At 42.7% G+C, this 25,391-nt stretch overlaps 4 protein-coding genes across 4 annotated transcripts; 1 reads left to right on the forward strand and 3 right to left on the reverse strand.

Annotated features, from left to right (window-relative positions):
* Positions 1–367: 367 nt before the first annotated feature.
* Positions 368–796, reverse strand: GVI51_L00033 (uncharacterized protein; the record flags this gene model as incomplete). The annotated part of the gene is made up of 1 exon (XM_065626645.1): positions 368–796. One exon carries the CDS (start codon positions 794–796, stop codon positions 368–370), a length of 429 nt encoding a protein of 142 aa, XP_065482717.1.
* A 4,066-nt stretch (positions 797–4,862) lies between these two features.
* GVI51_L00055 (uncharacterized protein) lies at positions 4,863–14,588 on the reverse strand (the record flags this gene model as incomplete). Its single annotated transcript, XM_002999539.1, has 1 exon — positions 4,863–14,588. One exon carries the CDS (start codon positions 14,586–14,588, stop codon positions 4,863–4,865), a length of 9,726 nt encoding a protein of 3,241 aa, XP_002999585.1.
* Positions 14,589–19,512: 4,924 nt separating this feature from the next.
* TAF2 (transcription initiation factor TFIID subunit TAF2) lies at positions 19,513–23,670 on the forward strand (the record flags this gene model as incomplete). Its single annotated transcript, XM_448786.1, has 1 exon — positions 19,513–23,670. One exon carries the CDS (start codon positions 19,513–19,515, stop codon positions 23,668–23,670), a length of 4,158 nt encoding a protein of 1,385 aa, XP_448786.1.
* A 104-nt stretch (positions 23,671–23,774) lies between these two features.
* Positions 23,775–24,830, reverse strand: ERG20 (bifunctional (2E,6E)-farnesyl diphosphate synthase/dimethylallyltranstransferase; the record flags this gene model as incomplete). The annotated part of the gene is made up of 1 exon (XM_448787.1): positions 23,775–24,830. The coding sequence occupies one exon, from the start codon at positions 24,828–24,830 to the stop codon at positions 23,775–23,777; it is 1,056 nt and encodes a 351-aa protein (XP_448787.1).
* Between the last annotated feature and the right edge of the window lie 561 nt (positions 24,831–25,391).

The raw sequence follows: 25,391 nt of genomic DNA on the forward strand, positions 1-25,391 counted from the left end.
ATACAACAATAACATGTCATACGTGAATAGGTGATACTATTGACTTTTACTAGATTTTTTAACACACTGCATGGCATGCACATTAGTTCTGTAGTCCTCATTCTTAGTATTGTGTACTGAATAATTATGTTATGATAACTCTATAGAAATGAAGAGTTTTACATCTATCGGATAGGTTCTTCAAAGGCGCATACACCATCATCGATCTGACCATAAGACGTGATATTTACAGTGGTTGTAACAGTTAGACTAATATTATTTGTTGTTGCGATGTGAGAAACAACGCAGTACTTGTGTGAGCATCATAAAAATACACAAATGTGTAATCTGGTTCGTCTGTTAGAGTCCTTGGTTGTGATGTGCAAAATCAAGTCTGTCTTAAAGTCACCGCTGCCATTATCGATTGTGGTGATGTAATCCGATTCTTCAACGGGTAATTTTTAAGAACTTTGCAGATGAATGTATGGGGCTTCATGCAAGTTCTACTCACGCATAGCGTTGAACAGACTGCTTTCCGTGCTAATGTCTCCCTTATCATCCGTAGTGATGTAGACTGAGATCCAGTCAGTCTCAACGTTGTCAGATGCAGTAGCCACGAACACAGTGAAATTGTACCGTTGTACATACTGGTGCTGCATGTGGTGATCAATTCACAGAATTCGTAGGTGGTTTGCCGGTAAGATACAAACTCGTAGTTTATCATGTTATTCCTAAGATCAAATGTGTTTGTCTTCAATGGAGGTGTAGGGCCAAACGACGTATATACTCCTGGACCATTTTCCGCGAAGGACATCATTGCAGTGGTATATATTAGTGTTTTGTGGTTGCATATGTTGTGCTGATATGAGTTAAAGCATCTGTAATGGTGTGGCTATCAGACGTAATGTGGTCGTGTAATCTGGCATGTAACAAATAATAAAAATGGGATTATAAAAGCAAGTAGGATAGTTTGGTTTTCTGATTTGTCATAGGGTGTAGCAAAATAGTAAGCTATACGAATAAATTATTTCATACCATTTGGAGGGAAAGTAGTGATGTATTGCGTACTATAAGTAGCTACATTAGTGATGTTGGAACATATCTCATCAAATCAAATTGTAGCAACATATTAGTCACCGCCTGAGATATAAAAAGCAGACCAGAGAAATCACCGACGATTAAGTGTGAGTCATTGAATAATAAACAAAGTCCTGGGCTGTGACACAACATATATTATGATAGAATCTTTTTGGATAATATATTCCCTTTTTGAGATGCATCGTGACAGTTTGATTATTCTTTGACCATATAGCATATGCTAGAAATTTCTTTGATCACGTTGTGAATTGTTATAGTTGCAACACCCAATTGCATTTCTTGACCCTAAACCTAATAAGGAAATGTTATCATTTTGGAAATCAATCGTATATTTACCGTTCTGCTAGGAAGAAAAGCAGCCACGGAAAAGCATAGTAAACTTTGTTGTTGTGATATTGTAAATAGTTAAATCCCTGTGGCAATGAACATGAAAGAGGATCGTATCTGGCATGCCGCTACCCAAATGTAATTGACTACTAACTCCATTGCTTGCTCTTATTGATATGAATGGCAAATACTCCGTCCGAGAATGAAATGGGCTAACAGTGATCCAGTAACAAGACCTTTAGCCGGTACCTGGTTGAACGATTGAGAAAGAGTATGGCTTTGACGCTTATTTTATCCCTCAGGTATGAACTTAGATTACGCCTATGTATACAGCCTGGCATCACTAGAGGTTAGTTCCTTCTTGTCAGAAAGTTCAACACGTAGCTATTTCCAGTTGCTCGTGGGAGGTACAACAGAACGAGTTTGAGCATGAAAGACATGGTTAGCTTCGGTAATACCATTGAGAAATGCTTGTCGCAGGTCCTAAATACACAAGATTCTTATCAGTATGTTTTGCTATTAACCTTGTTTGACGTGTATTGTAGATGTTGGTGTTATATAGTGAATTGGTGCAGTGGTAGGCTAAAATTACTAACGAACATAATTACAAGTAAGCTTCGAGTACGTTGCATTGATATCTCTGATTATGCTCATGTCGAGACAAAACTAATGAAGACTTAGAAACAGTGCAGGAAGAGATTGACCGCATTGAAAGAACATGTTGGGTTTATATATTAGGACTTTGAAACAGAGGAACTTGATGCCATAAAATCTGGAAAATGACATTGGTCCTTGGCAACATAAGAAAGATATAAGATGTCAAAAAAGTTCCTTAGTAGATATTCTGAAGCTTGATAAGTTTCCGAAACTGCATATAAATCATGCCTGCCCATATACGTCCTGGACGTTTCTTACAGACCTCATGGATATAACCAATAATCCGAACGTCAGCACTGGTGTAGTACAAAGGTAACGCGATAGAACAACAATCTGTGAGGGGGGTAGAAATTTTGAATCGTAGGGTCTTTTTTAGGGGGGAGGGCATTGGGTGAGACTGTCGAGTACCCGCATCCGAAAAGGTAAGGGTGCAAAAGATGCCAAAAGGCAATGGTTTCATAGGATATATATGCCTGTACCAAAGTAAAGGAATCTCCAATGTACTTGTGATTAATATTCTAGAATAATCTAATAAACCAATTCTCTAAGCCTTGGAGAGCTATTGGCCAGCGTTCTAAAGATATGATATTGTGCTAAATTTCCCAATAAATCAGGAAAGGCATATTTGGTAGTCCAATAATGGCTTACCAAGGTAAGAAGGGACACATAAGTCAATGGCTACATAAATATAGCATCGTCTATTTGACTAATATTCACCGTGCTACTTCGAGGTTGTGATCGGTGTATACCTCAGCAGTGGCGGCATTGTTTGCTCGAAAGACCTGCGAAAATGTCCCGAACTTAAGATAGTCCTGGAGTACATCTGAAAACCCCACCCTTGGTCGAGCCACTTGATGTGTCGAGTGGGATTATTGGCGCATTTTTATGCCTCTAGTAAGTCTCGCTTCTAAAGAGAGATGTAGGTGCCGGTACTTATATAAGATCAGAGCAGGGTTTGTATCTATGAGCAAATGCACCCAAATGGCGGAAGATTTCCGGTAAGCAGATTTGGGAGAGGGGACACCCTACCGGTCCTTGGTATATCACTTAGCTGTACTGCAGCCTTGGCTCGCGCTGGCGTTGTCCAAAGTGGGAGCGGGGCGATGAGGAGAGGGTACTGATAGGAACTCTTTGACAATCAACCCAGTTGTGCATAACTAATTTCTAGTCTGTTTTTGTCTTGCGATGTGGTACTCAGCTATACCACTCTAGATCTGCACATGAGTGTTGTTTTCCTGTTCAGTGATAAAAATGTTTGAATGATGCTTGTCTTGCTTGACAGAAATTAAATATATCTCCAAAATGAAATTAGGCTTTTAAAGAATTATAAAATTGTATCTGATATAAGATCAATGTCATCTTACTTAATATATTGACCTCACGTTGTTTGGTATAATTGCATTTATCTTAACTTGAATTAATTGAGCATGATTTGATTGCCGGTTTACAATTGATATTATTCATGAAAATCATCTTGATACTTAAAAACTTGACATTATATACACTTTATTGTCGTATTTGTCACATCAATAATCAGTGTAAATTATTCCATGGTGTTCGATTCACATCTTAAATCTAAGCTATCTGTCCCAAGCCTGGGCAGCATATCCTTGTTGGCTTTGTCCGTTTACAATTTGTAACACATGTTTTGCAGCACAGTTCAACAGTTGCGTTTGACTAGAAAAGGTTGCTCTCACCCACAAACAGTTCCTAGAAGTATCAAATCCCGGTATAGCAATAAAAATGCATTTTGCAGAACCACATGGGAGAACTAGAATCTGTAAATTACAACAAGTAATATTAATGTTCTTGATAAGCAGCGGTAATAGTTCTTATATAAAAAATAATCCTTGTTTTGCCAAGATACAAACACTAATAAAAAAGATATATGACTGTAGTAAACCATTTGTCAACCACAGTTCTTTTTTCATTGTGGATCATTAGTTAGTGACGTGCACTCAAGATTAGATTCGTTAATGATGGACAAATAATTAAAACCCAATTGGCTTCATGCGCTGGCTGTATCAGTAATATTCTATTTGTTTACAATCTGCTGATATTACCTGTATCTGTATAACAGAACGTTTTTAAAACAATTTTGCTACAGTTTGCATATATCAATTTCCTTTGAATTTAGGTTGAAAGTTAAGGTAACCGGGCTTTACCTTCATTTTTCATATTGTATTAGCTAGGGTAAATTATTCTTGAGAGAAGGTGTTGTTACATCTTTACCGCTTTTTCCTATTTAAGCAGAATCAACAATGTACCCTAATGTACCTAAGTAGATGGGAAGCGTAATATTGAGAATATCTTAACTAAATTGATTTGTAATTGATGAAAAAAACAGCCTTTTCTTAGATACCGTTTGATATTCATATCTTTAATGGGCAGCAGTTTACTTAACATAAATTGTGGGCGTAAATTGTATATATGAAGGTGCTAGCTATACTATGAAAAGAAATAAAGGGAATTTCTATATATTTTAGAATAATTATTAGTAAGATGAAAAACAGAATGAAGGAATGAATGTTGTGCCGTGGTTATTGGTAATTTATGATTGTCATTAAAAACAAAATACTTTAGAATGTAACATAGAAACTTTTTTTATTAGACGTAATATATGAATAGAGAATATACAATAAAATGAAGTATAAAACGATTTGAACATGGAGTTTGGATGATAGTATGGAAAAGTTTGTACTGTTTTTTGGTATTTAATTATTATCACCGATTTTTATGCGCTCATTAAATTATGCATAAATGTTCTGTCATCCTATTACTTCATTATCTCAATCTTTAAATTATAGAAGGAACAATAGAGCTGGTAGAGCGTAGTACCAGTTGTTCAATTCGATAGCAGCAGCTGCACCATGGTATTGGCTTGCGCTAGCTGTTGGCGTGATGATTGTTGTAGGACCGCGTGAATTTCCATTGGATGCAGTAGATGGGTAAATAGAGGAGCCTGAGCCATTTTCAGCAGCACCGGCAGCACCTTGAGCGTTGTTGGCAGAGCCTGCAGCACCGGCAGCACCTTGAGCGTTGTTGGCAGAGCCTGCAGCACCGGCAGCACCTTGAGCGTTGTTGGCAGAGCCTGCAGCACCGGCAGCACCTTGAGCGTTGTTGGCAGAGCCTGCAGCACCGGCAGCACCTTGAGCGTTGTTGGCAGAGCCTGCAGCACCGGCAGCACCTTGAGCGTTGTTAGCAGAGCCAACGGCACCGGCAGCACCTTGAGCGTTGTTGGCAGAGCCTGCAGCACCGGCAGCACCTTGAGCGTTGTTGGCAGAGCCTGCAGCACCGGCAGCACCTTGAGCATTGTTGGCAGAGCCTGCAGCACCGGCAGCACCTTGAGCATTGTTGGCAGAGCCTGCAGCACCGGCAGCACCTTGAGCGTTGTTGGCAGAGCCTGCAGCACCGGCAGCACCTTGAGCGTTGTTAGCAGAGCCAACGGCACCGGCAGCACCTTGAGCGTTGTTAGCAGAGCCAACGGCACCGGCAGCACCTTGAGCGTTGTTGGCAGAGCCTGCAGCACCGGCAGCACCTTGAGCGTTGTTGGCAGAGCCAACGGCATTGTTGGCAGAGCCTGCAGCACCGGCAGCACCTTGAGCGTTGTTGGCAGAGCCTGCAGCACCGGCAGCACCTTGAGCGTTGTTGGCAGAGCCTGCAGTACCGGCAGCACCTTGAGCATTGTTGGCAGAGCCTGCAGCACCGGCAGCACCTTGAGCGTTGTTGGCAGAGCCTGCAGCACCGGCAGCACCTTGAGCGTTGTTGGCAGAGCCTGCAGCACCGGCAGCACCTTGAGCGTTGTTAGCAGAGCCTGCAGCACCGGCAGCACCTTGAGCGTTGTTGGCAGAGCCTGCAGCACCGGCAGCACCTTGAGCGTTGTTGGCAGAGCCTGCAGCACCGGCAGCACCTTGAGCGTTGTTGGCAGAGCCAACGGCACCGGCAGCACCTTGAGCGTTGTTGGCAGAGCCTGCAGCACCGGCAGCACCTTGAGCATTGTTGGCAGAGCCTGCAGCACCGGCAGCACCTTGAGCATTGTTGGCAGAGCCTGCAGCACCGGCAGCACCTTGAGCGTTGTTAGCAGAGCCAACGGCACCGGCAGCACCTTGAGCGTTGTTAGCAGAGCCAACGGCACCGGCAGCACCTTGAGCGTTGTTGGCAGAGCCTGCAGCACCGGCAGCACCTTGAGCGTTGTTGGCAGAGCCAACGGCACCGGCAGCACCTTGAGCGTTGTTGGCAGAGCCTGCAGCACCGGCAGCACCTTGAGCATTGTTGGCAGAGCCTGCAGCACCGGCAGCACCTTGAGCGTTGTTAGCAGAGCCTGCAGCACCGGCAGCACCTTGAGCGTTGTTGGCAGAGCCTGCAGCACCGGCAGCACCTTGAGCATTGTTGGCAGAGCCTGCAGCACCGGCAGCACCTTGAGCGTTGTTGGCAGAGCCTGCAGCACCGGCAGCACCTTGAGCATTGTTGGCAGAGCCTGCAGCACCGGCAGCACCTTGAGCATTGTTGGCAGAGCCTGCTCCACTGTTGGATGAACCAGAAGATCCAGCTGAATTTGAGCCACCTACGTTAGAACCAGTGCCTGGGTTAGAGCTTGATCCAGAAATTGAACCAGAGGAGCTACCTGGGTTGGAGCCAGAGCCTGAACCAGAGCCAGAGCCAGAGCCACTACCTGGTTTCGAACCAGAGCCAGAGCCTGAACCAGAGCCAGAGCCTGACCCAGAGCCAGAGCCACTACCTGGGTTGGAACCAGAACCAGAACCTGAACCAGAGCCAGAACCACTACCTGGGTTGGAACCAGAGCCAGGGCCTGAACCAGAGCCAGAACCACTACCTGGGTTGGAACCAGAGCCAGAGCCTGAACCAGAGCCAGAGCCTGAACCAGAGCCAGAGCCACTACCTGGGTTGGAACCAGAGCCAGAGCCTGAACCAGAGCCAGAGCCACTACCTGGGTTGGAACCAGAGCCAGAGCCTGAACCAGAGCCAGAGCCACTACCTGGGTTGGAACCAGAGCCAGAGCCTGAACCAGAGCCAGAGCCACTACCTGGGTTGGAACCAGAGCCAGAGCCTGAACCAGAGCCAGAGCCACTACCTGGGTTGGAACCAGAGCCAGAGCCTGAACCAGAGCCAGAGCCACTACCTGGGTTGGAACCAGAGCCAGAGCCTGAACCAGAGCCAGAGCCACTACCTGGGTTGGAACCAGAGCCAGAGCCTGAACCAGAGCCAGAGCCACTACCTGGGTTGGAACCAGAGCCAGAGCCTGAACCAGAGCCAGAGCCACTACCTGGGTTGAAACCAGAGCCAGAGCCTGAACCAGAGCCAGAGCCACTACCTGGGTTGGAACCAGAGCCAGAGCCTGAACCAGAGCCAGAGCCACTACCTGGGTTGGAACCAGAGCCAGAGCCTGAACCAGAGCCAGAGCCACTACCTGGGTTGGAACCAGAGCCAGAGCCTGAACCAGAGCCAGAGCCACTACCTGGGTTGGAACCAGAGCCAGAGCCTGAACCAGAGCCAGAGCCACTACCTGGGTTGGAACCAGAACCAGAACCTGAACCAGAGCCAGAACCACTACCTGGGTTGGAACCAGAGCCAGAGCCTGAACCAGAGCCAGAGCCACTACCTGGGTTGGAACCAGAGCCAGAGCCTGAACCAGAGCCAGAGCCACTACCTGGGTTGGAACCAGAGCCAGAGCCTGAACCAGAGCCAGAGCCACTACCTGGGTTGGAACCAGAGCCAGAGCCTGAACCAGAGCCAGAGCCACTACCTGGGTTGGAACCAGAGCCAGAGCCAGAACCAGAGCCAGAGCCAGAGCCACTACCTGGGTTGGAACCAGAGCCGGAACCAGAGCCACCAGAGCCACCAGAGCCGGAACCACCAGAGCCAGAGCCACCTGGGTTGGAACCAGATCCACCTTCAGAACCAGAGCCAGATCCACCAGAACCGGAACCACCAGAGCCAGAGCCACCTGGGTTGGAACCAGAGCCACCTTCAGAACCGGAACCAGATCCACCAGAACCGGAACCACCAGAGCCAGAGCCAGAGCCACCTGGGTTGGAACCAGAGCCACCTTCAGAACCAGAGCCAGATCCACCAGAACCGGAACCACCAGAGCCAGAGCCAGAGCCACCTGGGTTGGAACCAGAGCCACCTTCAGAACCAGAGCCAGATCCACCAGAACCGGAACCACCAGAGCCAGAGCCACCTGGGTTGGAACCAGAGCCACCTTCAGAACCAGAGCCAGATCCACCAGAACCGGAACCACCAGAGCCAGAGCCACCTGGGTTGGAACCAGATCCACCTTCAGAACCAGAGCCAGATCCACCAGAACCAGATCCACCAGAGCCAGAGCCACCTGGGTTGGAACCAGAGCCACCTTCAGAACCAGAGCCAGATCCACCAGAACCGGAACCACCAGAGCCAGAGCCACCTGGGTTGGAACCAGAGCCACCTTCAGAACCGGAACCAGATCCACCAGAACCGGAACCACCAGAGCCAGAGCCAGAGCCACCTGGGTTGGAACCAGAGCCACCTTCAGAACCAGAGCCAGATCCACCAGAACCGGAACCACCAGAGCCAGAGCCACCTGGGTTGGAACCAGATCCACCTTCAGAACCAGAGCCAGATCCACCAGAACCGGAACCACCAGAGCCAGAGCCACCTGGGTTGGAACCAGAGCCACCTTCAGAACCAGAGCCAGATCCACCAGAACCGGAACCACCAGAGCCAGAGCCACCTGGGTTGGAACCAGATCCACCTTCAGAACCAGAGCCAGATCCACCAGAACCGGAACCACCAGAGCCAGAGCCACCTGGGTTGGAACCAGAGCCACCTTCAGAACCAGAACCAGATCCACCAGAGCCAGAGCCACCTGGGTTGGAACCAGATCCACCTTCAGAACCAGAGCCAGATCCACCAGAACCGGAACCACCAGAGCCAGAGCCACCTGGGTTGGAACCAGATCCACCTTCAGAACCAGAGCCAGATCCACCAGAACCGGAACCACCAGAGCCAGAGCCACCTGGGTTGGAACCAGAGCCACCTTCAGAACCAGAGCCAGATCCACCAGAACCGGAACCACCAGAGCCAGAGCCACCTGGGTTGGAACCAGAGCCACCTTCAGAACCAGAACCAGATCCACCAGAGCCAGAGCCACCTGGGTTGGAACCAGATCCACCTTCAGAACCAGAGCCAGATCCACCAGAACCGGAACCACCAGAGCCAGAGCCACCTGGGTTGGAACCAGATCCACCTTCAGAACCAGAGCCAGATCCACCAGAACCGGAACCACCAGAGCCAGAGCCACCTGGGTTGGAACCAGATCCACCTGGGTTGGAACCAGAGCCACCTTCAGAACCGGAACCACCAGAGCCAGAGCCACCTGGGTTGGAACCAGAGCCACCTTCAGAACCGGAACCACCAGAGCCAGAGCCACCTGGGTTGGAACCAGAGCCACCTTCAGAACCGGAACCAGAGCCACCTGGGTTGGAACCAGATCCACCTTCAGAGCCGGAACCAGATCCACCAGAGCCAGAGCCACCTGGGTTGGAACCAGAGCCACCTTCAGAACCAGAACCAGATCCACCAGAGCCAGAGCCACCTGGGTTGGAACCAGATCCACCTTCAGAACCAGAGCCAGATCCACCAGAACCGGAACCACCAGAGCCAGAGCCAGAGCCACCTGGGTTGGAACCAGAGCCACCTTCAGAACCAGAGCCAGATCCACCAGAACCGGAACCACCAGAGCCAGAGCCACCTGGGTTGGAACCAGAGCCACCTTCAGAACCGGAACCACCAGAGCCAGAGCCACCTGGGTTGGAACCAGAGCCACCTTCAGAACCGGAACCAGAGCCACCTGGGTTGGAACCAGATCCACCTTCAGAGCCGGAACCAGATCCACCAGAGCCAGAGCCACCTGGGTTGGAACCAGAGCCACCTTCAGAACCAGAACCAGATCCACCAGAGCCAGAGCCACCTGGGTTGGAACCAGATCCACCTTCAGAACCAGAGCCAGATCCACCGGAACCGGAACCACCAGAGCCAGAGCCACCTGGGTTGGAACCAGATCCACCTTCAGATCCGGAACCAGATCCACCAGGAGATGGGGTTGGTGACTGGTATTGGGTCAAAATGACAGTTGGCTTACCATCTTTGTCGGTAGTAGTGATGTGGGAAATGATGTCGGTGTGCACATGGCCATCCTTGTCAGTGACAACAGTAGTCTTATCCTTACCATCATCGACTGGGTTAGAGCCACCAGAGCCACCTTCACCAGAGCCACCTGGGTTGGAACCAGAGCCACCTTCAGAACCGGAACCAGATCCACCAGAGCCAGAGCCACCTGGGTTGGAACCAGAGCCACCTTCAGAGCCGGAACCAGAGCCACCTGGGTTGGAACCAGATCCACCTTCAGAACCAGAGCCACCTGGGTTGGAACCAGATCCACCTTCAGAGCCGGAACCAGAGCCACCTGGGTTGGAACCAGATCCACCTTCAGAACCGGAACCACCAGAGCCAGAGCCACCTGGGTTGGAACCAGAGCCACCTTCAGAACCGGAACCAGAGCCACCTGGGTTGGAACCAGATCCACCTTCAGAACCAGAACCAGATCCACCAGAGCCAGAGCCACCTGGGTTGGAACCGGATCCACCTTCAGAGCCAGAGCCACCTGGGTTGGAACCAGATCCACCTTCAGATCCGGAACCAGATCCACCAGGAGATGGGGTTGGTGACTGGTATTGGGTCAAAATGACAGTTGGCTTACCATCTTTGTCGGTAGTAGTGATGTGGGAAATGATGTCGGTGTGCACATGGCCATCCTTGTCAGTGACAACAGTAGTCTTATCCTTACCATCATCGACTGGGTTAGAGCCACCAGAGCCACCTTCACCAGAGCCACCTGGGTTGGAACCAGATCCACCTTCAGAACCAGAGCCAGATCCACCAGAACCAGATCCACCAGAGCCAGAGCCACCTGGGTTGGAACCAGATCCACCTTCAGAACCAGAACCAGATCCACCAGAGCCAGAGCCACCTGGGTTGGAACCAGAGCCACCTTCAGAACCAGAACCAGATCCACCTGGGTTGGAACCAGATCCACCTTCAGAACCGGAACCACCAGAGCCAGAGCCACCTGGGTTGGAACCAGATCCACCTTCAGAACCGGAACCACCAGAGCCAGAGCCACCTGGGTTGGAACCAGATCCACCTTCAGAACCGGAACCAGAGCCACCTGGGTTGGAACCAGATCCACCTTCAGAACCAGAGCCAGATCCACCAGAACCGGAACCACCTGGGTTGGAACCAGATCCACCTTCAGAACCGGAACCAGATCCACCAGAGCCAGAGCCACCAGAGCCAGAGCCACCTGGGTTGGAACCAGATCCACCTTCAGAGCCGGAACCAGAGCCACCTGGGTTGGAACCAGATCCACCTTCAGAACCGGAACCACCAGAGCCAGAGCCACCTGGGTTGGAACCAGAGCCACCTTCAGAACCGGAACCACCAGAGCCAGAGCCACCTGGGTTGGAACCAGAGCCACCTTCAGAACCGGAACCAGAGCCACCTGGGTTGGAACCAGATCCACCTTCAGAGCCGGAACCAGAGCCACCTGGGTTGGAACCAGATCCACCTTCAGAACCGGAACCACCAGAGCCAGAGCCACCTGGGTTGGAACCAGAGCCACCTTCAGAACCGGAACCAGAGCCACCTGGGTTGGAACCAGATCCACCTTCAGAACCAGAACCAGATCCACCAGAGCCAGAGCCACCTGGGTTGGAACCGGATCCACCTTCAGAGCCAGAGCCACCTGGGTTGGAACCAGATCCACCTTCAGATCCGGAACCAGATCCACCAGGAGATGGGGTTGGTGACTGGTATTGGGTCAAAATGACAGTTGGCTTACCATCTTTGTCGGTAGTAGTGATGTGGGAAATGATGTCGGTGTGCACATGGCCATCCTTGTCAGTGACAACAGTAGTCTTATCCTTACCATCATCGACTGGGTTAGAGCCACCAGAGCCACCTTCACCAGAGCCACCTGGGTTGGAACCAGATCCACCTTCAGAACCGGAACCAGATCCACCAGAACCGGAACCACCGGAACCAGAGCCACCTGGGTTGGAACCAGATCCACCTTCAGAACCGGAACCAGAGCCACCTGGGTTGGAACCAGATCCACCTTCAGAACCGGAACCAGAGCCACCTGGGTTGGAACCAGAGCCACCTTCAGAACCGGAACCAGAGCCACCTGGGTTGGAACCAGAGCCACCTTCAGAACCAGAACCAGATCCACCAGAGCCAGAGCCACCTGGGTTGGAACCAGATCCACCTTCAGAGCCGGAACCAGAGCCACCTGGGTTGGAACCAGATCCACCTTCAGAACCGGAACCAGAGCCACCTGGGTTGGAACCAGATCCACCTTCAGAACCGGAACCAGAGCCACCTGGGTTGGAACCAGATCCACCTTCAGAACCGGAACCAGAGCCACCTGGGTTGGAACCAGATCCACCTTCAGAACCGGAACCAGAGCCACCTGGGTTGGAACCAGATCCACCTTCAGAACCAGAACCAGATCCACCAGAGCCAGAGCCACCTGGGTTGGAACCAGATCCACCTTCAGAGCCAGAGCCACCTGGGTTGGAACCAGATCCACCTTCAGATCCGGAACCAGATCCACCAGGAGATGGGGTTGGTGACTGGTATTGGGTCAAAATGACAGTTGGCTTACCATCTTTGTCGGTAGTAGTGATGTGGGAAATGATGTCGGTGTGCACATGGCCATCCTTGTCAGTGACAACAGTAGTCTTATCCTTACCATCATCGACTGGGTTAGAGCCACCAGAGCCACCTTCACCAGAGCCACCTGGGTTGGAACCAGATCCACCTTCAGAACCGGAACCAGATCCACCAGAACCGGAACCACCGGAACCAGAGCCACCTGGGTTGGAACCAGATCCACCTTCAGAACCAGAGCCAGATCCACCAGAACCGGAACCACCAGAGCCAGAGCCACCTGGGTTGGAACCAGATCCACCTTCAGAGCCGGAACCAGAGCCACCTGGGTTGGAACCAGATCCACCTTCAGAACCGGAACCAGAGCCACCTGGGTTGGAACCAGATCCACCTTCAGAACCGGAACCAGAGCCACCTGGGTTGGAACCAGAGCCACCTTCAGAACCGGAACCACCAGAGCCAGAGCCACCTGGGTTGGAACCAGATCCACCTTCAGATCCAGATCCAGATCCACCTTCACCAGGTTGTTCTGGTGCAACGTATTTGATTGTTGAGTAGTATGTGATTGGATTACCATTAACATCAACAGCAACAACCCTGCTAATGATATCAGTTTCTGTTGTTGTATCGTCCTTTCTCGTAATTGTGTAGAGAGGTGGTGGAGTGTAGATTGTAGTTGTACCAATAATGGGCACTTTGCTCTTATCGTATGTAGAGTAGAAGGAGATTGTTTGAGTGAAACCGTATTCGTTGGTTGTCTCGTATGCATCAGGAACTTTGAATGTGTATAGTGGGATCTCGACACAAGGTTGACAAATGGATGGAGGGCCCTGTGGTGGGGCACCATTGTATCTAATAAAGTTGTTTCTGTAACGCTTACCCTGAATATAAGTCTCACCTACTTTCTCAAATAATGTTTCGTTGTAACCTGTACCCACAACAACAGTAAAACTTTGTAAACCAACATAACCAATTGTGAATGTTAAAATACCGGTAATACTATTGTATGAGAATGACTGAATTGGGTAATCAGGATATAGTAAACCATTACCATTACCAAGACCAGCGATTGGCATGTTTTGACCGTTGCTGACAGCCAAAACGGAAGATCTTTCGGTAAGATAAACAGTTTGTTGTTGAACGTTTATGTCGTGAATGTTGAATAAGGAATGAGCACCAATAGAAACACAGCCAACACCTTGAATTGGGTTGACCAAGTCGAAGCTAGTGTTCGTCAAACAAATGGTACCGGTATTGTACCAGGTCTTGACATTGTTACCGATTTTTAACTGTTGAGGTTTTAGAGAATCGGTACCCAAAGAATAGATAAGACCGGTATTTGTAACCGATGTACCAGATATATCAAAGGTGTCACCTTGGCTAGATGCAAACATTATGCTACCTGTATTAGTAAAACTACCATCATAAATCTTGAAATGACCAGCAGATGCACTCTTTCTGTCATCAACGACAACTGTACCATCATTTTGGAAAACAAAGTCGACAAAAAAAGCATGAGCAGAGTTAATATTGAAACCTTCCAAGTTATTATTGATATAGTAAAGAGCACCACCTTTATTGACTCTAATGTTTTGATACAGTGGCACAGTATTCATATCTTGAAAAGCAAGATATGCTCCATCTAAAACAATATAACCTTTGTCATATCCAACAGGGTTATTTCCTGTAGTAATAGTGTTCCTTTGCACAACAGCTTGTGAAACAGCATGAGTAACAAGGAAGAAAAATCCTGTTAACCATGTAATCCATGGGGGCAATGGTGATCTCGTCTTCATATTGAAAACCACCTTAAATTAGCAAACACGGAAGTTTTAGCGAAGTATAATTTTCTTTTTTATCCTTGAAAGTAATTCTAGTTCAAAGATCAAAATTTCAAACAATTGATGTGTTTGAAAACTAGTTTGTGTTACTAAGTTGGTATTGTATTTATGTTATGAATTAGAATTGACGATTAATGTTGGATAATATATTTGAAAAGTGCTCACCTTTTATACTTTTTGCTCCCACAATGAACTAGGTTTATTCATTAAAATGTTCTGTTCTAATGTACAGTTTTTGGAGGGGAAATGATACTTCTAACAAACACACCACATTAAAACTCATGTAGAAATCTCATAATGTTTGTTAGGATGGCTATAAGCGTGTGTGTTACACTAGTCTCCTCGTCATATGAATGCTGAAGAAACAAGAAAGAAAACAGTTCTCGGTAATAAGTAGTTGGTAGAACTCAAATTGCCAGATAGCTCTTGGCTAGCTACTAATTTTCAACCAAGCTGGCTAGATGTAACGTCTATTGTAATTGCCGTAAGTGCTCAAAAATAGTGGCATTCTAAAATTCATTTTAAGCCCTCTGCACAGTTTAACTTGCGAGTTATTCTTGAGTAGCCATCTGGCGTTATTTCAAGTTGTACACGACACCAAATACAATTTTGATCCTCTTAACACAAAATGCGTAAACAAGGAAAATGAATACGCAAGGCATATTCGTATTTCAGCTCTCGGCAATGTGTCACACTGAAAAGGTAAATCCCCAGTTCTTAGTAAATGTCATTCAAGAACCACAATCGCTGGGTACTCTAAAATTGTCTTGTTCTAAGTCTTAACAGCATGTAACTAGTCTTTTTTAATAAGAACACGCAGCCCTTTAATACAGGATTTGCATTCAATATTCAAAACAATATCGCGGCGGAATGTCTACCCTCACAAACCAGCATTGTTTAGTGGGTTTAACTGTAGTAACTATTTCAGTGCACAATCTATTATCTCAATCTTAATTGTGATACATTACTGTCTTCCATATTGTTTTTTAAATTACCATGACAAACCGAGATATTCGAGTATATGTGTCCTGAATATGTGTTCAATTCAATCATTCCTCCTTCAAGAAAGTCATAGAGGCTACCAGCATCCACGATAGGAAGCAAATCATTTTAATGTTAGACATTGGCGTTGCTTCAATAGGTAAACGAAAAAAAAAAGAAGACAACTGAAATCACTGTCTTCGTGTCCCTCTCTACAGAGAAGGCCAAGTATACCTGCCACTCCCTACAATATCTTCAGCCTTTACATAATAATTTATTTGGTAAATCGACGGCACATTGCAGGCCCACAGAAATCTACACAACAAACTAAAAGGCTGCTCAAACTGGAAACAATGTTGTTGCCACTTGTCCTTTCCCCATTTGTTGTCTCCTGTTTCCTACGAGCCGTCCCTGATTCTTCCTTCGCTAGGGAAGTTGTGTTCTTAGGGGATGATCCTTTTCAACTTAGCTTTAATGTGCAAATCCTTTTTCCAACTTACAAAACCGAGCGATGATGACTTACAACCAAGATTTCCAAGAAAAAGAAGTACAATCAGATTCGTCCTGTTCTACGTTTTCTGTTCTCGAAAGAGCAAGGAGCTGATTGAATTTAATGGAAACACATGCGCAGTACTGGACTCAGAGGGGCGATGCACTAATCTGGCTCACTATTTCTCTTTTGCAGTACATAATCACTTAAAAGGGAAGATATAAGTTGCAGTATATTTTAGCCAATTTCTTGTGTAAGTCTCTAATATCTCAGTTATCGCCGCATAAGGAAAAGGACTGGACCAGCGGAATGTCTCATATTTCAATTTTGTAAGATTTTCCAAAATAGTTGATGCAGTTGTTCTTTTCGGGAAGAATAGCTTACGGCATTCAAAATGTTCTTAACTGTATCAATGCGGTAAGCCTATTATTAGGTGCTTTAATAATTAGATGAAATGTTGGATAGGACACCTGTAAAATTGAACCGTTGAAATACCTAATTGCAAAAAAAAACGTTACATATCTGTGTCATATCTTTCAATAAAATAAATTAATTGGCTAGTCGTGTATATTCCAAACATATAGAAGAGAAAAACATGATTATGAGAAATATGTACTAACAAAATTAGGTCGGACTTACAGAAAGGACTTGAAATCTATCGGTATATAATTTTCAAGACATCTATTTTTTTGGATTATTTTTCTTTAGCATGATTTACCTACATCGCACTACGTGTACTTTAGGTGAAATCTTACTAACTGGGAAAATGCTACAACACAATGATTTTTAATTACAAATGTAGATTTTGATTATATATCAAATACGGAAAGGTTTTAAAAACAGTTATTCTTTCCAAGGGTGAAGTAATTCAAATAGTGCTTGTTTGTTTCTTTAACATATTATTGAAGGTTTGTATTACTTAAAAAAAATTGTTGAACATCTACTGGAGTCGCTCTTGACTAGCTATTTTATTTTTAGCTATTGCCTAAATTTTTGGTTCTTAGTCACAATTAAAAATTGAAAAGCAAAGTAAATTATGGCATTTTGTAAATAACTTTTTGTGATTTTAGGAAAATAGTGCTATTGGCCTCTCAATACCTATTTTTGGGATCTGGATTGTCATCATATTGTTTCTGAAATATTAAAGAATATCTCCAAATAACGAATCATATGGGCTTTCTTTATTTATTCAACTCCAATACTAAACTATAAAAAGTCCTCATTTGTTCTAACTCCACATTTGTTCTATCATCACCCTTGATAAAGAAATAAACTTGGTAAAATTACTTTAAAATTTGATAGGCTTGAGATTGCGCGGTCCATTGTTTAATCTTCAAAAAAACGCGAAATATCATATACTTAGAATAAATCGTGGGTATGTCATAGGCATATTTTTTGTCAGCTTATATACTTGATTCCACATCTCTGATATTTGTTGAAATTATTGTAATAATAAGGTAGCAAATTTTCTAAAAATTTTCCATTCCAATTTTACAATAGCAAAATCATCTTCAATTTGTACAGTCATTGATATTTCGTGACTTTTTGAGTACATACTGATCGACTATACAAAAATACTCAATCCGAGTATCAAAGAATACTACATGCGGCTCAATATAACTATCATGACTTGAGAGTAAATAAAATGGGGGATATAAATGTACTACCATTGATAGGGTTATTTGCGTCCGACTCGAAATATTCTCTTCGAATTAAATTGATAGACAACTGATTGGATTGAAATATTGGTACTTGAAAGTTTGAAAGGATTTAGCGATATTGAAATTTTGATGTTATAGTAAATGATCAGTAAGTAACTTACAATTGACTCTGGTGAAAACCATTATTGTAGTTGCTTGTTTATTTCCTCATTTCTTGAAAAAAAAAGGTATGAGCAAATTGACTAACATGGTGGTTAAATTTAACACCTATAAGCTGTAAAAAAAATGGTATATCATGTTGTTTAGTTGGTCTATTTCAACGTATGTTTAATGATAGCGTAAATTACTGATTTTAATTGTTACATGTGAAGGTTTAGAACATGCACGTATAAATTTATTTGTAGATGTAGCATATGGAACAGTAAAATTGAATACTTATGAATAAGGTTATGATGTGAAGATTTAGCGTAGTAGCTTTCTAATCCCTGCTTTAATTTCATTTTAGATCCTCTATTGGAAACCAAACAATATTTGCCCGATTAGAGATTATACAGTTATTTCATTGAAATAATTTTGGACATTACTATTATATAGTTGTCAGGAATAATATATCGGAGTACTATAAGCGTGTTCATCGAATCATTGTTTGTTCGTGACGAAAGTTCCACAGATAAAGTAAGATATTTATGAGCTTTAAGTATGGTAGCTTCTGAAGGAGAGTTTATCAGCTAGTTATTGGGTAATGAAACATTGAATAAACAGTCATTTCGCCTTTCTAGTGAAGAAATTTATAGCAGTTATTGCAGTCTGTATAGTTTTTTACATTTTTTTTGTTTTTTCTCCATTATATGGTTACTACTACATAAAATTTAATACCAATACGTACATTAACTTGACTCAATTATGGACATCCAAAAAGTATACTGTAGTATTTTTTATATCCGGTCTTTCTGCACTATGAAGAAATATAGTTGTTTTAAAGTTCAACTTTATATGTCTCTGTTACACTCTTTTTTACTGTAAGAAATAAAGGAGTGATAGCTTGCAGGTTCAAATGACTTTTTTAATTTTATTGTTTATTTTGGTTTTTATTAAATTATTTTTAATGTTTTGGTTAATTTGTTCAATTTTACATAGAAACGGCTTGTGATTTAAATTTTAAACTATAATGATGAGAATGAACTTTAATATATTAATCCTACATTATCAATGTTGATTAACTAAATATCAAATAAATCATCAATAGTATTATTGCTATCCAGAACACTAACCTATTATTATTCCTTTTCATGCATTATTTTTCTAGATTGATTAATTCTATCCATGCTATTATTAAGTTACAGTTTCTAGACTGTATGACTGTTTTGATATCTTTCCCAGTTTAAAAACTTGATAATTTGTTAAAGCTATAACTCTACATCTCTAACTATATGTGACTAATTTAGACGGATCCAGCGCTTCATTTTATAAGATAAACCTGACAGCATCACAGCAATTTTTAGCCGGGTAATTGTATCTTACAATGGCTCTGAAAAATCAATTCTAATTTTGTAAATGAAGAATGAACATAATAACCACAAGGTCATCGATTAGGTAAAATAATTGGGTTTAAAAACCATTTCGATTGATATTCTCTTCACTCATAGAGCTATATACCACTATTGTCAGAATTTACCAAAAATTGCTAACCATCCTTTACTAAAAGATAACATTACACACCGAGATAGATTGACTAATCAAACATCAAATGGCATATGGAGTAAACAGCACCCAAATCAATCTATTGTCTAATTTTGAAGAGACCCAATATAGGCCATACAAAATTGCTCATCAATCAGTTTCTCTTGATGTGGATATTTATAATCATTGCATAAAGGGATCAGCTACTATTATTCTGATTCCTCTTATTCAGCACCTGGAATATGTCACATTTGACAGTAAAGGCTTAGAAATAACAGACGTCACAATTGAGTCAAGAAGGTCCGCTAACTATATATATGATGATCAACAAAGAACTCAGCATGAGGTATACCTAAATTCTTTCAATGACAACCTTTTACTGAAAAATAACTCTGTACATCAAACCGAATTTTATAAGGAACGAATTGGAGAATTTAATTTTGCACCATCTGAAGAAACAAGGTCGCAAATAACAATAAAAATACCGTCGAATATCAAGATAACCTTACAGAACACAGATCTACTCTCAAATTATACACCAATAACTCCTACCATCAAAGGAACACCAGCTTCTCAAGAGGCGGTCTATACTCCTTTGACAATAAAAATAGACTACAATGTAGACCAGCCCACTTCTGGTTTGGTTTTTGATACTGTATCCAAAACTGAACCTGAACTGTGGAATGTTTTTACAACTAACTCAGAATTGGGCTGTGGGGGATCTAATTGGATGCCATGCATAGATACTTTAGATGAAAAATGTACTTGGGAGATCGAAATTAGTATCCCAAAAACTGTTCATGACCTTATTAAAGAGAGTAGGTTAAGTGAAAGGTTAGCACGGAATAAATTTGGAAGTGATGATACAAATACGTTATTATCCAAAGCAGCTCAAGAAGAGTATGATGTTGAAGAAAACCTAGCTAACGAGGAAAGTGAAAATGATAATCAAAACCCATTGAGTAGAGAGATCATGGTAGTTTGTAGTGAATATTCTACAGTGAAACAGCTGCTTCATCCCACTGATATTAGCAAGAAGATATTTTCGTTTCAAATTTTCAACCCCATATCAGCACAGTTTATAGGATGGTCTGTTGGTGCATTTGATACATGGCAGTTACCGCAATTATCTAAAAAGCTTGACTATGACGAAGATTTAGATGAGATCAGAAAAATTACTGAGAATAGCAATTCCGGCGAAGATAATATTGGGATTCAAGTCTTTACACTCCCCCAATCTGATGTCACGGAAACATTAATCATGAATAGCTGTCTGATATTACAGAGAATTATGGACTTCTACTCAAAAGAGTTTGGGTCCTTCCCATTTTCATCATATTCCCTCCTATTTCTTCCGTGTGCTTCACAAAACACTCTAGATTTTGCTGGATTTAGTATTTTTAACACCCGTTTGTTGTATCCACCAGAAATTATTGACCAGATGCTACCAACAACAGAAAAGCTAGCAATAGCGTTGGCGAACCAGTGGTCTGGAGTAAATATCACTCCAGCAACCTTAAATGACTTTTGGTGCTGTAAAGGTATTGCTGGGTATATGCTTTTAAGGGTCATAAAGAGCATTTTTGGTAACAACATGTTTCATTACAAACTGAAAATGAATACAACCAAGATCATCGAGGAAGATATAGGGAGACCGCCATTGGGAAACTCATTCAGCCAACTGTCATCTAGGCCAATTTCATTACGATCTTCAGCTTTTGATTTTATGGAGTTGAAAAGCCCCATGGTGTTACATATTCTTGACCGTAGAATGACTAAAACCGAAAGATCCTTTGGCATGTCCAGGGTACTTCCAAAAATATTTCTACAGGCAATGTCTGGGGATTTGCCAAACAATGCTCTCACATCATCCCATTTTCAGCATGTCTGTGAAAAAGTGAATAAGAGTAAACTAGAGAGCTTTTTTCAGCAGTGGGTTTTTGGTTCAGGTGTACCATTGTTTAGAGTTACTCAACGTTATAATAAGAAGAGAATGGTGGTAGAAATGGGTATCAGACAGTATCCTAATGATACCGACGAGTTCAATGAGCGCGATAAGAGTAAGATGGAAGATTTCTTCAACAAAGCACTAAATTCACTTGAAGCACCAAATGTCAACAAAACATCTATATTTACAGGTTCGATTACAATAAGGATTCATGATTCTGATGGTACACCTTATGAACATTTAGTAGAAATTAAAGATATCTATACTAAAGTAGATATTCAGTACAACACCAAACATAAGAAAACTAGAACAAGGAAAAATAACGAAGATGAGAAAACAAACGAAATTAGATATGGTACTTCAGGTAGTGACATTTCTTTTCTTGGGAATATACTTGATAGTGATACTGAGTGTCAAGATTGGGGTATTGTTCACCCAAGCACTGCTGTAGCTAACCTTAGTGGGGATGAAATACAGAGGGCCAATGAAAGTACTATTGAATGGATTAGAATTGATTCAGATTTTGAATGGCTCTCAACCTTTTATCTCAACCAGCCAGACTATATGTTTGCTACGCAATTGCAGAGAGATAGTGACATCGAAGCTCAACTGGAGAGTGTTTGGTATTATGGTGATAATCTAAGAGATAATATGGCGTCAAAAATATATGCATCTCAATTGGTTCGGACCTTAATGGATGATCGGTATTTTTATGGAATTCGAATTCAGGCTGCGAAAGCACTCTCAAGATATATTTGTAAACCAACTGACAAAGAACATTTTCTCCTTACCGCATTTAAAAAGTTGTATTGTCATGATAACTCAAATATTCCCAAGTCAAATAACTTCTCCAGTTTTCAAGACTACTTTCTTCAGATGTCCTTCCCATCCTTAATTGCTGAAATTAAAGATCATTACGGTGACACACCTGACTATATTGGAGATTTTCTTCTCGACATCCTGAGTTATAATGACAACTCTGAAAACTCTTATTATGATACTTACTACTTGTGTGAGATTTTTGAATTCACTGTCAATTGTTGTAATGGCGGAAACAGAAACCATGTAACAAAACTTATGGAACAAATACGAAGATATGAACATTTAGAATATTGGTCTCCTAGCTATAATTTAGCCCTAACATCAAAACTTATAGAAATTAAATGCAGGCTACATACAAAGGGAATATTACTTTTTGAGCCAATTGATTATGAAATTTTGACCCGACTAGCTGGAGAAAGATGGATGGGTGAATCCCTGATCTGTTACTCAAACTTCGGTATCGCAAAGGATTTTCATAATAAAATTAACCCGGTTAGAATATCTACTTTTGGTGGAGATAAGGTTATACATTTCAGAGAAGGAACACAAGATGCCTCACTCGCTGCAATGAAAAGTTTACTGGTTTGCTGCTCTTTGAAAAACCAAGATATATTACAGCTCTTTGCTATGTTCCTTGCATTTGAGAAAGATGCGTATCTCAAAGAGGGTTTTGTGCATTCATTCATCTTTGCTATGAATACATGCATAACGACAATGAAAAACCAGGATATAATTGATGATTTTAAAGAAATTTGTGAGTCATGCTGCCCAGAAGATAATATTGAGCAATTAAGTGACGAAGAAGAATTATCAACCATGCGTGTAGTAGATGATTTTGCAGAAGAAAGAACGGAGAAGAGAAAGAGGGCCTTCAAAAGCGGAATCTATGGTGTTCTTCCCTGGTTTATACATCAATTTGAATCATACTTACCGTTACAAGAAATTTTATGGGAAGTTTTGCATAATCCATTGATTACAACCTACCAAAGAAAGGTACTATTTGATATTGTCAATATCATGTATACTCAAGAAGACGAGTACAAAGTAACACTATCATTACCTCGAGCTAAGAAATTGACCGCCACAACATTGGAAGATCATAAAGTTGTAATTAAGAGAAAAGGTGCTCTTAGACTTCATATCAACACAAATGCAGCTTCATATAACAAAAGTTCTAATGCACCTACATCTAATAAAATCAAACTGAAAACCGGATCAAAGCCAAATATTTCAATCAATACCATCAAAAACTCCGTCGTAGCTTCAAAACCGGCAAAGAAAGCAAAGAAACCCACAATCAATAGGGTAGGTTTACTTCCCATTCGATTTGTTAAAATTAGCGGTGAGAATGTAGAACTTTCGTCTGTTCCCTTCAGCAAGAATATTGAATTCTTAAAGGTTAACAAAAGGACATTTCAACTTAAAATAAAGACCAAACCAAAGAACCAAATATAACAATGAGCATGGCCTGTTTATAAGAGATAAGTTAAAAGTTAGGCTGAATGGTTCACTTTTTAAATGAATTACAGGGATACATATAGCAGAATTACTATTTAGCCTTATTTAGATCTTTTGTACACCTTATTCAAGAACGCAGTCAATACTTCTTTCTTAAAACCACGACTTTCATCAACTTGACTAATTTTATCTTTTAGCTCGTTTGCAACAGCTTCCTCATATTCACGGTAATGAATATCAATTTTTAATTCACTGAAAACAGCCTTACAGTTAGCTTCACATTTTGAATCCTTGCGGCCATAATTTTCATCTAAGATCTTTCTTTGCTTCTCATTTGCCAATTCCAAAGCTTTATTAATAATCCATGAACACTTATTATCTTGAATATCTGTACCAATTTTTCCAATTTGCTCTGGTGTACCGAAACAATCCAAATAATCATCCTGAATTTGGAAGTATTCCCCCAATGGAATCAGAACATCTTGGGCCTGCTTCAGATCCTTCGAATCGTTAACACCAGCGGCATACATAGCAAGAGCAACTGGAAGATAAAAGGAGTAGTAAGCAGTTTTGAAGATCACAATAAAGGAATGTTTGGAAAGCGAAAATTTAGATAAGTCAACATGATCTTCTGGCGCAGTAATTAAGTCTAACAATTGACCCAACTCAGTTTGGAAAGTAACATCATGGAACAATTCTAACAAATCAACATAATATGAGTCATTTCTGAAATGTTTCTTCAATAGTACATATATGGCAGCCTCGAGCATAAAAGCATCATTAATTGCTATCTCATTGACATTTTTAACACGGTACCAACATGGTTGACCTCTTCTTGTAATGGACTTGTCCATCATATCATCGGCTACTAAAAAGTAGGCTTGTAATAACTCAATGCACCATCCCAATAGAGCAACCTTCTTATATTCATCATCTTTCATATCATCAACGGACTCATATCCTTTAAGAATGGCATAAGTATCAACCACTGACAAGCCTCGGTTCAACTTACCACCAGGTGTGTTGTAGTTTAGTGAAGATTCGTACCACTCAATAGCCTCCTTAGGCATACCATAACCCTCAAGCACAACTCTCAATTCTTGGACCAATGATGGGAATTCATCAACAAATTTTTGTCTACTTGCTTCTTTTGACATGGCTACTTGTTTCTTTGCTGATTATATTAAATTATCCTATCGATATTAGTAAGCGTTCTGGCCGCACAATTGACTTTGGCTTATTAAAAATCTCAATTTATCGATTAATAATATATTCAATTATAGCAATTAATTGTATTTACAAGTTACCGTTTCTCTCGAAACAATATTTCCATGTCGTTCAGCTTTTATATATTTCGAATTTTTGTTCGTACGCTGCAATCGGAGTTAAGACGTTTTTATTTTATATCGAGGGCCCAATTTCATTTAGCTAAAGGAACAAAACCGATATCGAACTAAATACAACGCAGCTTTGAAGTAAGTATATATTATGGGATCACTATTTTAGCAAAGCCATTTACTTCCTCCTCACCAGTTAAGAATAAAGAATTGCTGTTGACGATAGTTCAAACTAACTCATTTAATGACTAAGCCCACCCACGTCTTGAAGACATAACATGTACATTTGCGAATCGCTTTTAAATATTATATTATACACCTTTATTAAAAATATTAGTATTCATGATACAGTATAGCATCATACAAGATTCAGATTTATTT

The sequence above is a fragment of the Nakaseomyces glabratus genome, chromosome L, assembly GCF_010111755.1.
Source record: "Nakaseomyces glabratus chromosome L, complete sequence".
NCBI lineage: Eukaryota > Fungi > Ascomycota > Saccharomycetes > Saccharomycetales > Saccharomycetaceae > Nakaseomyces > Nakaseomyces glabratus.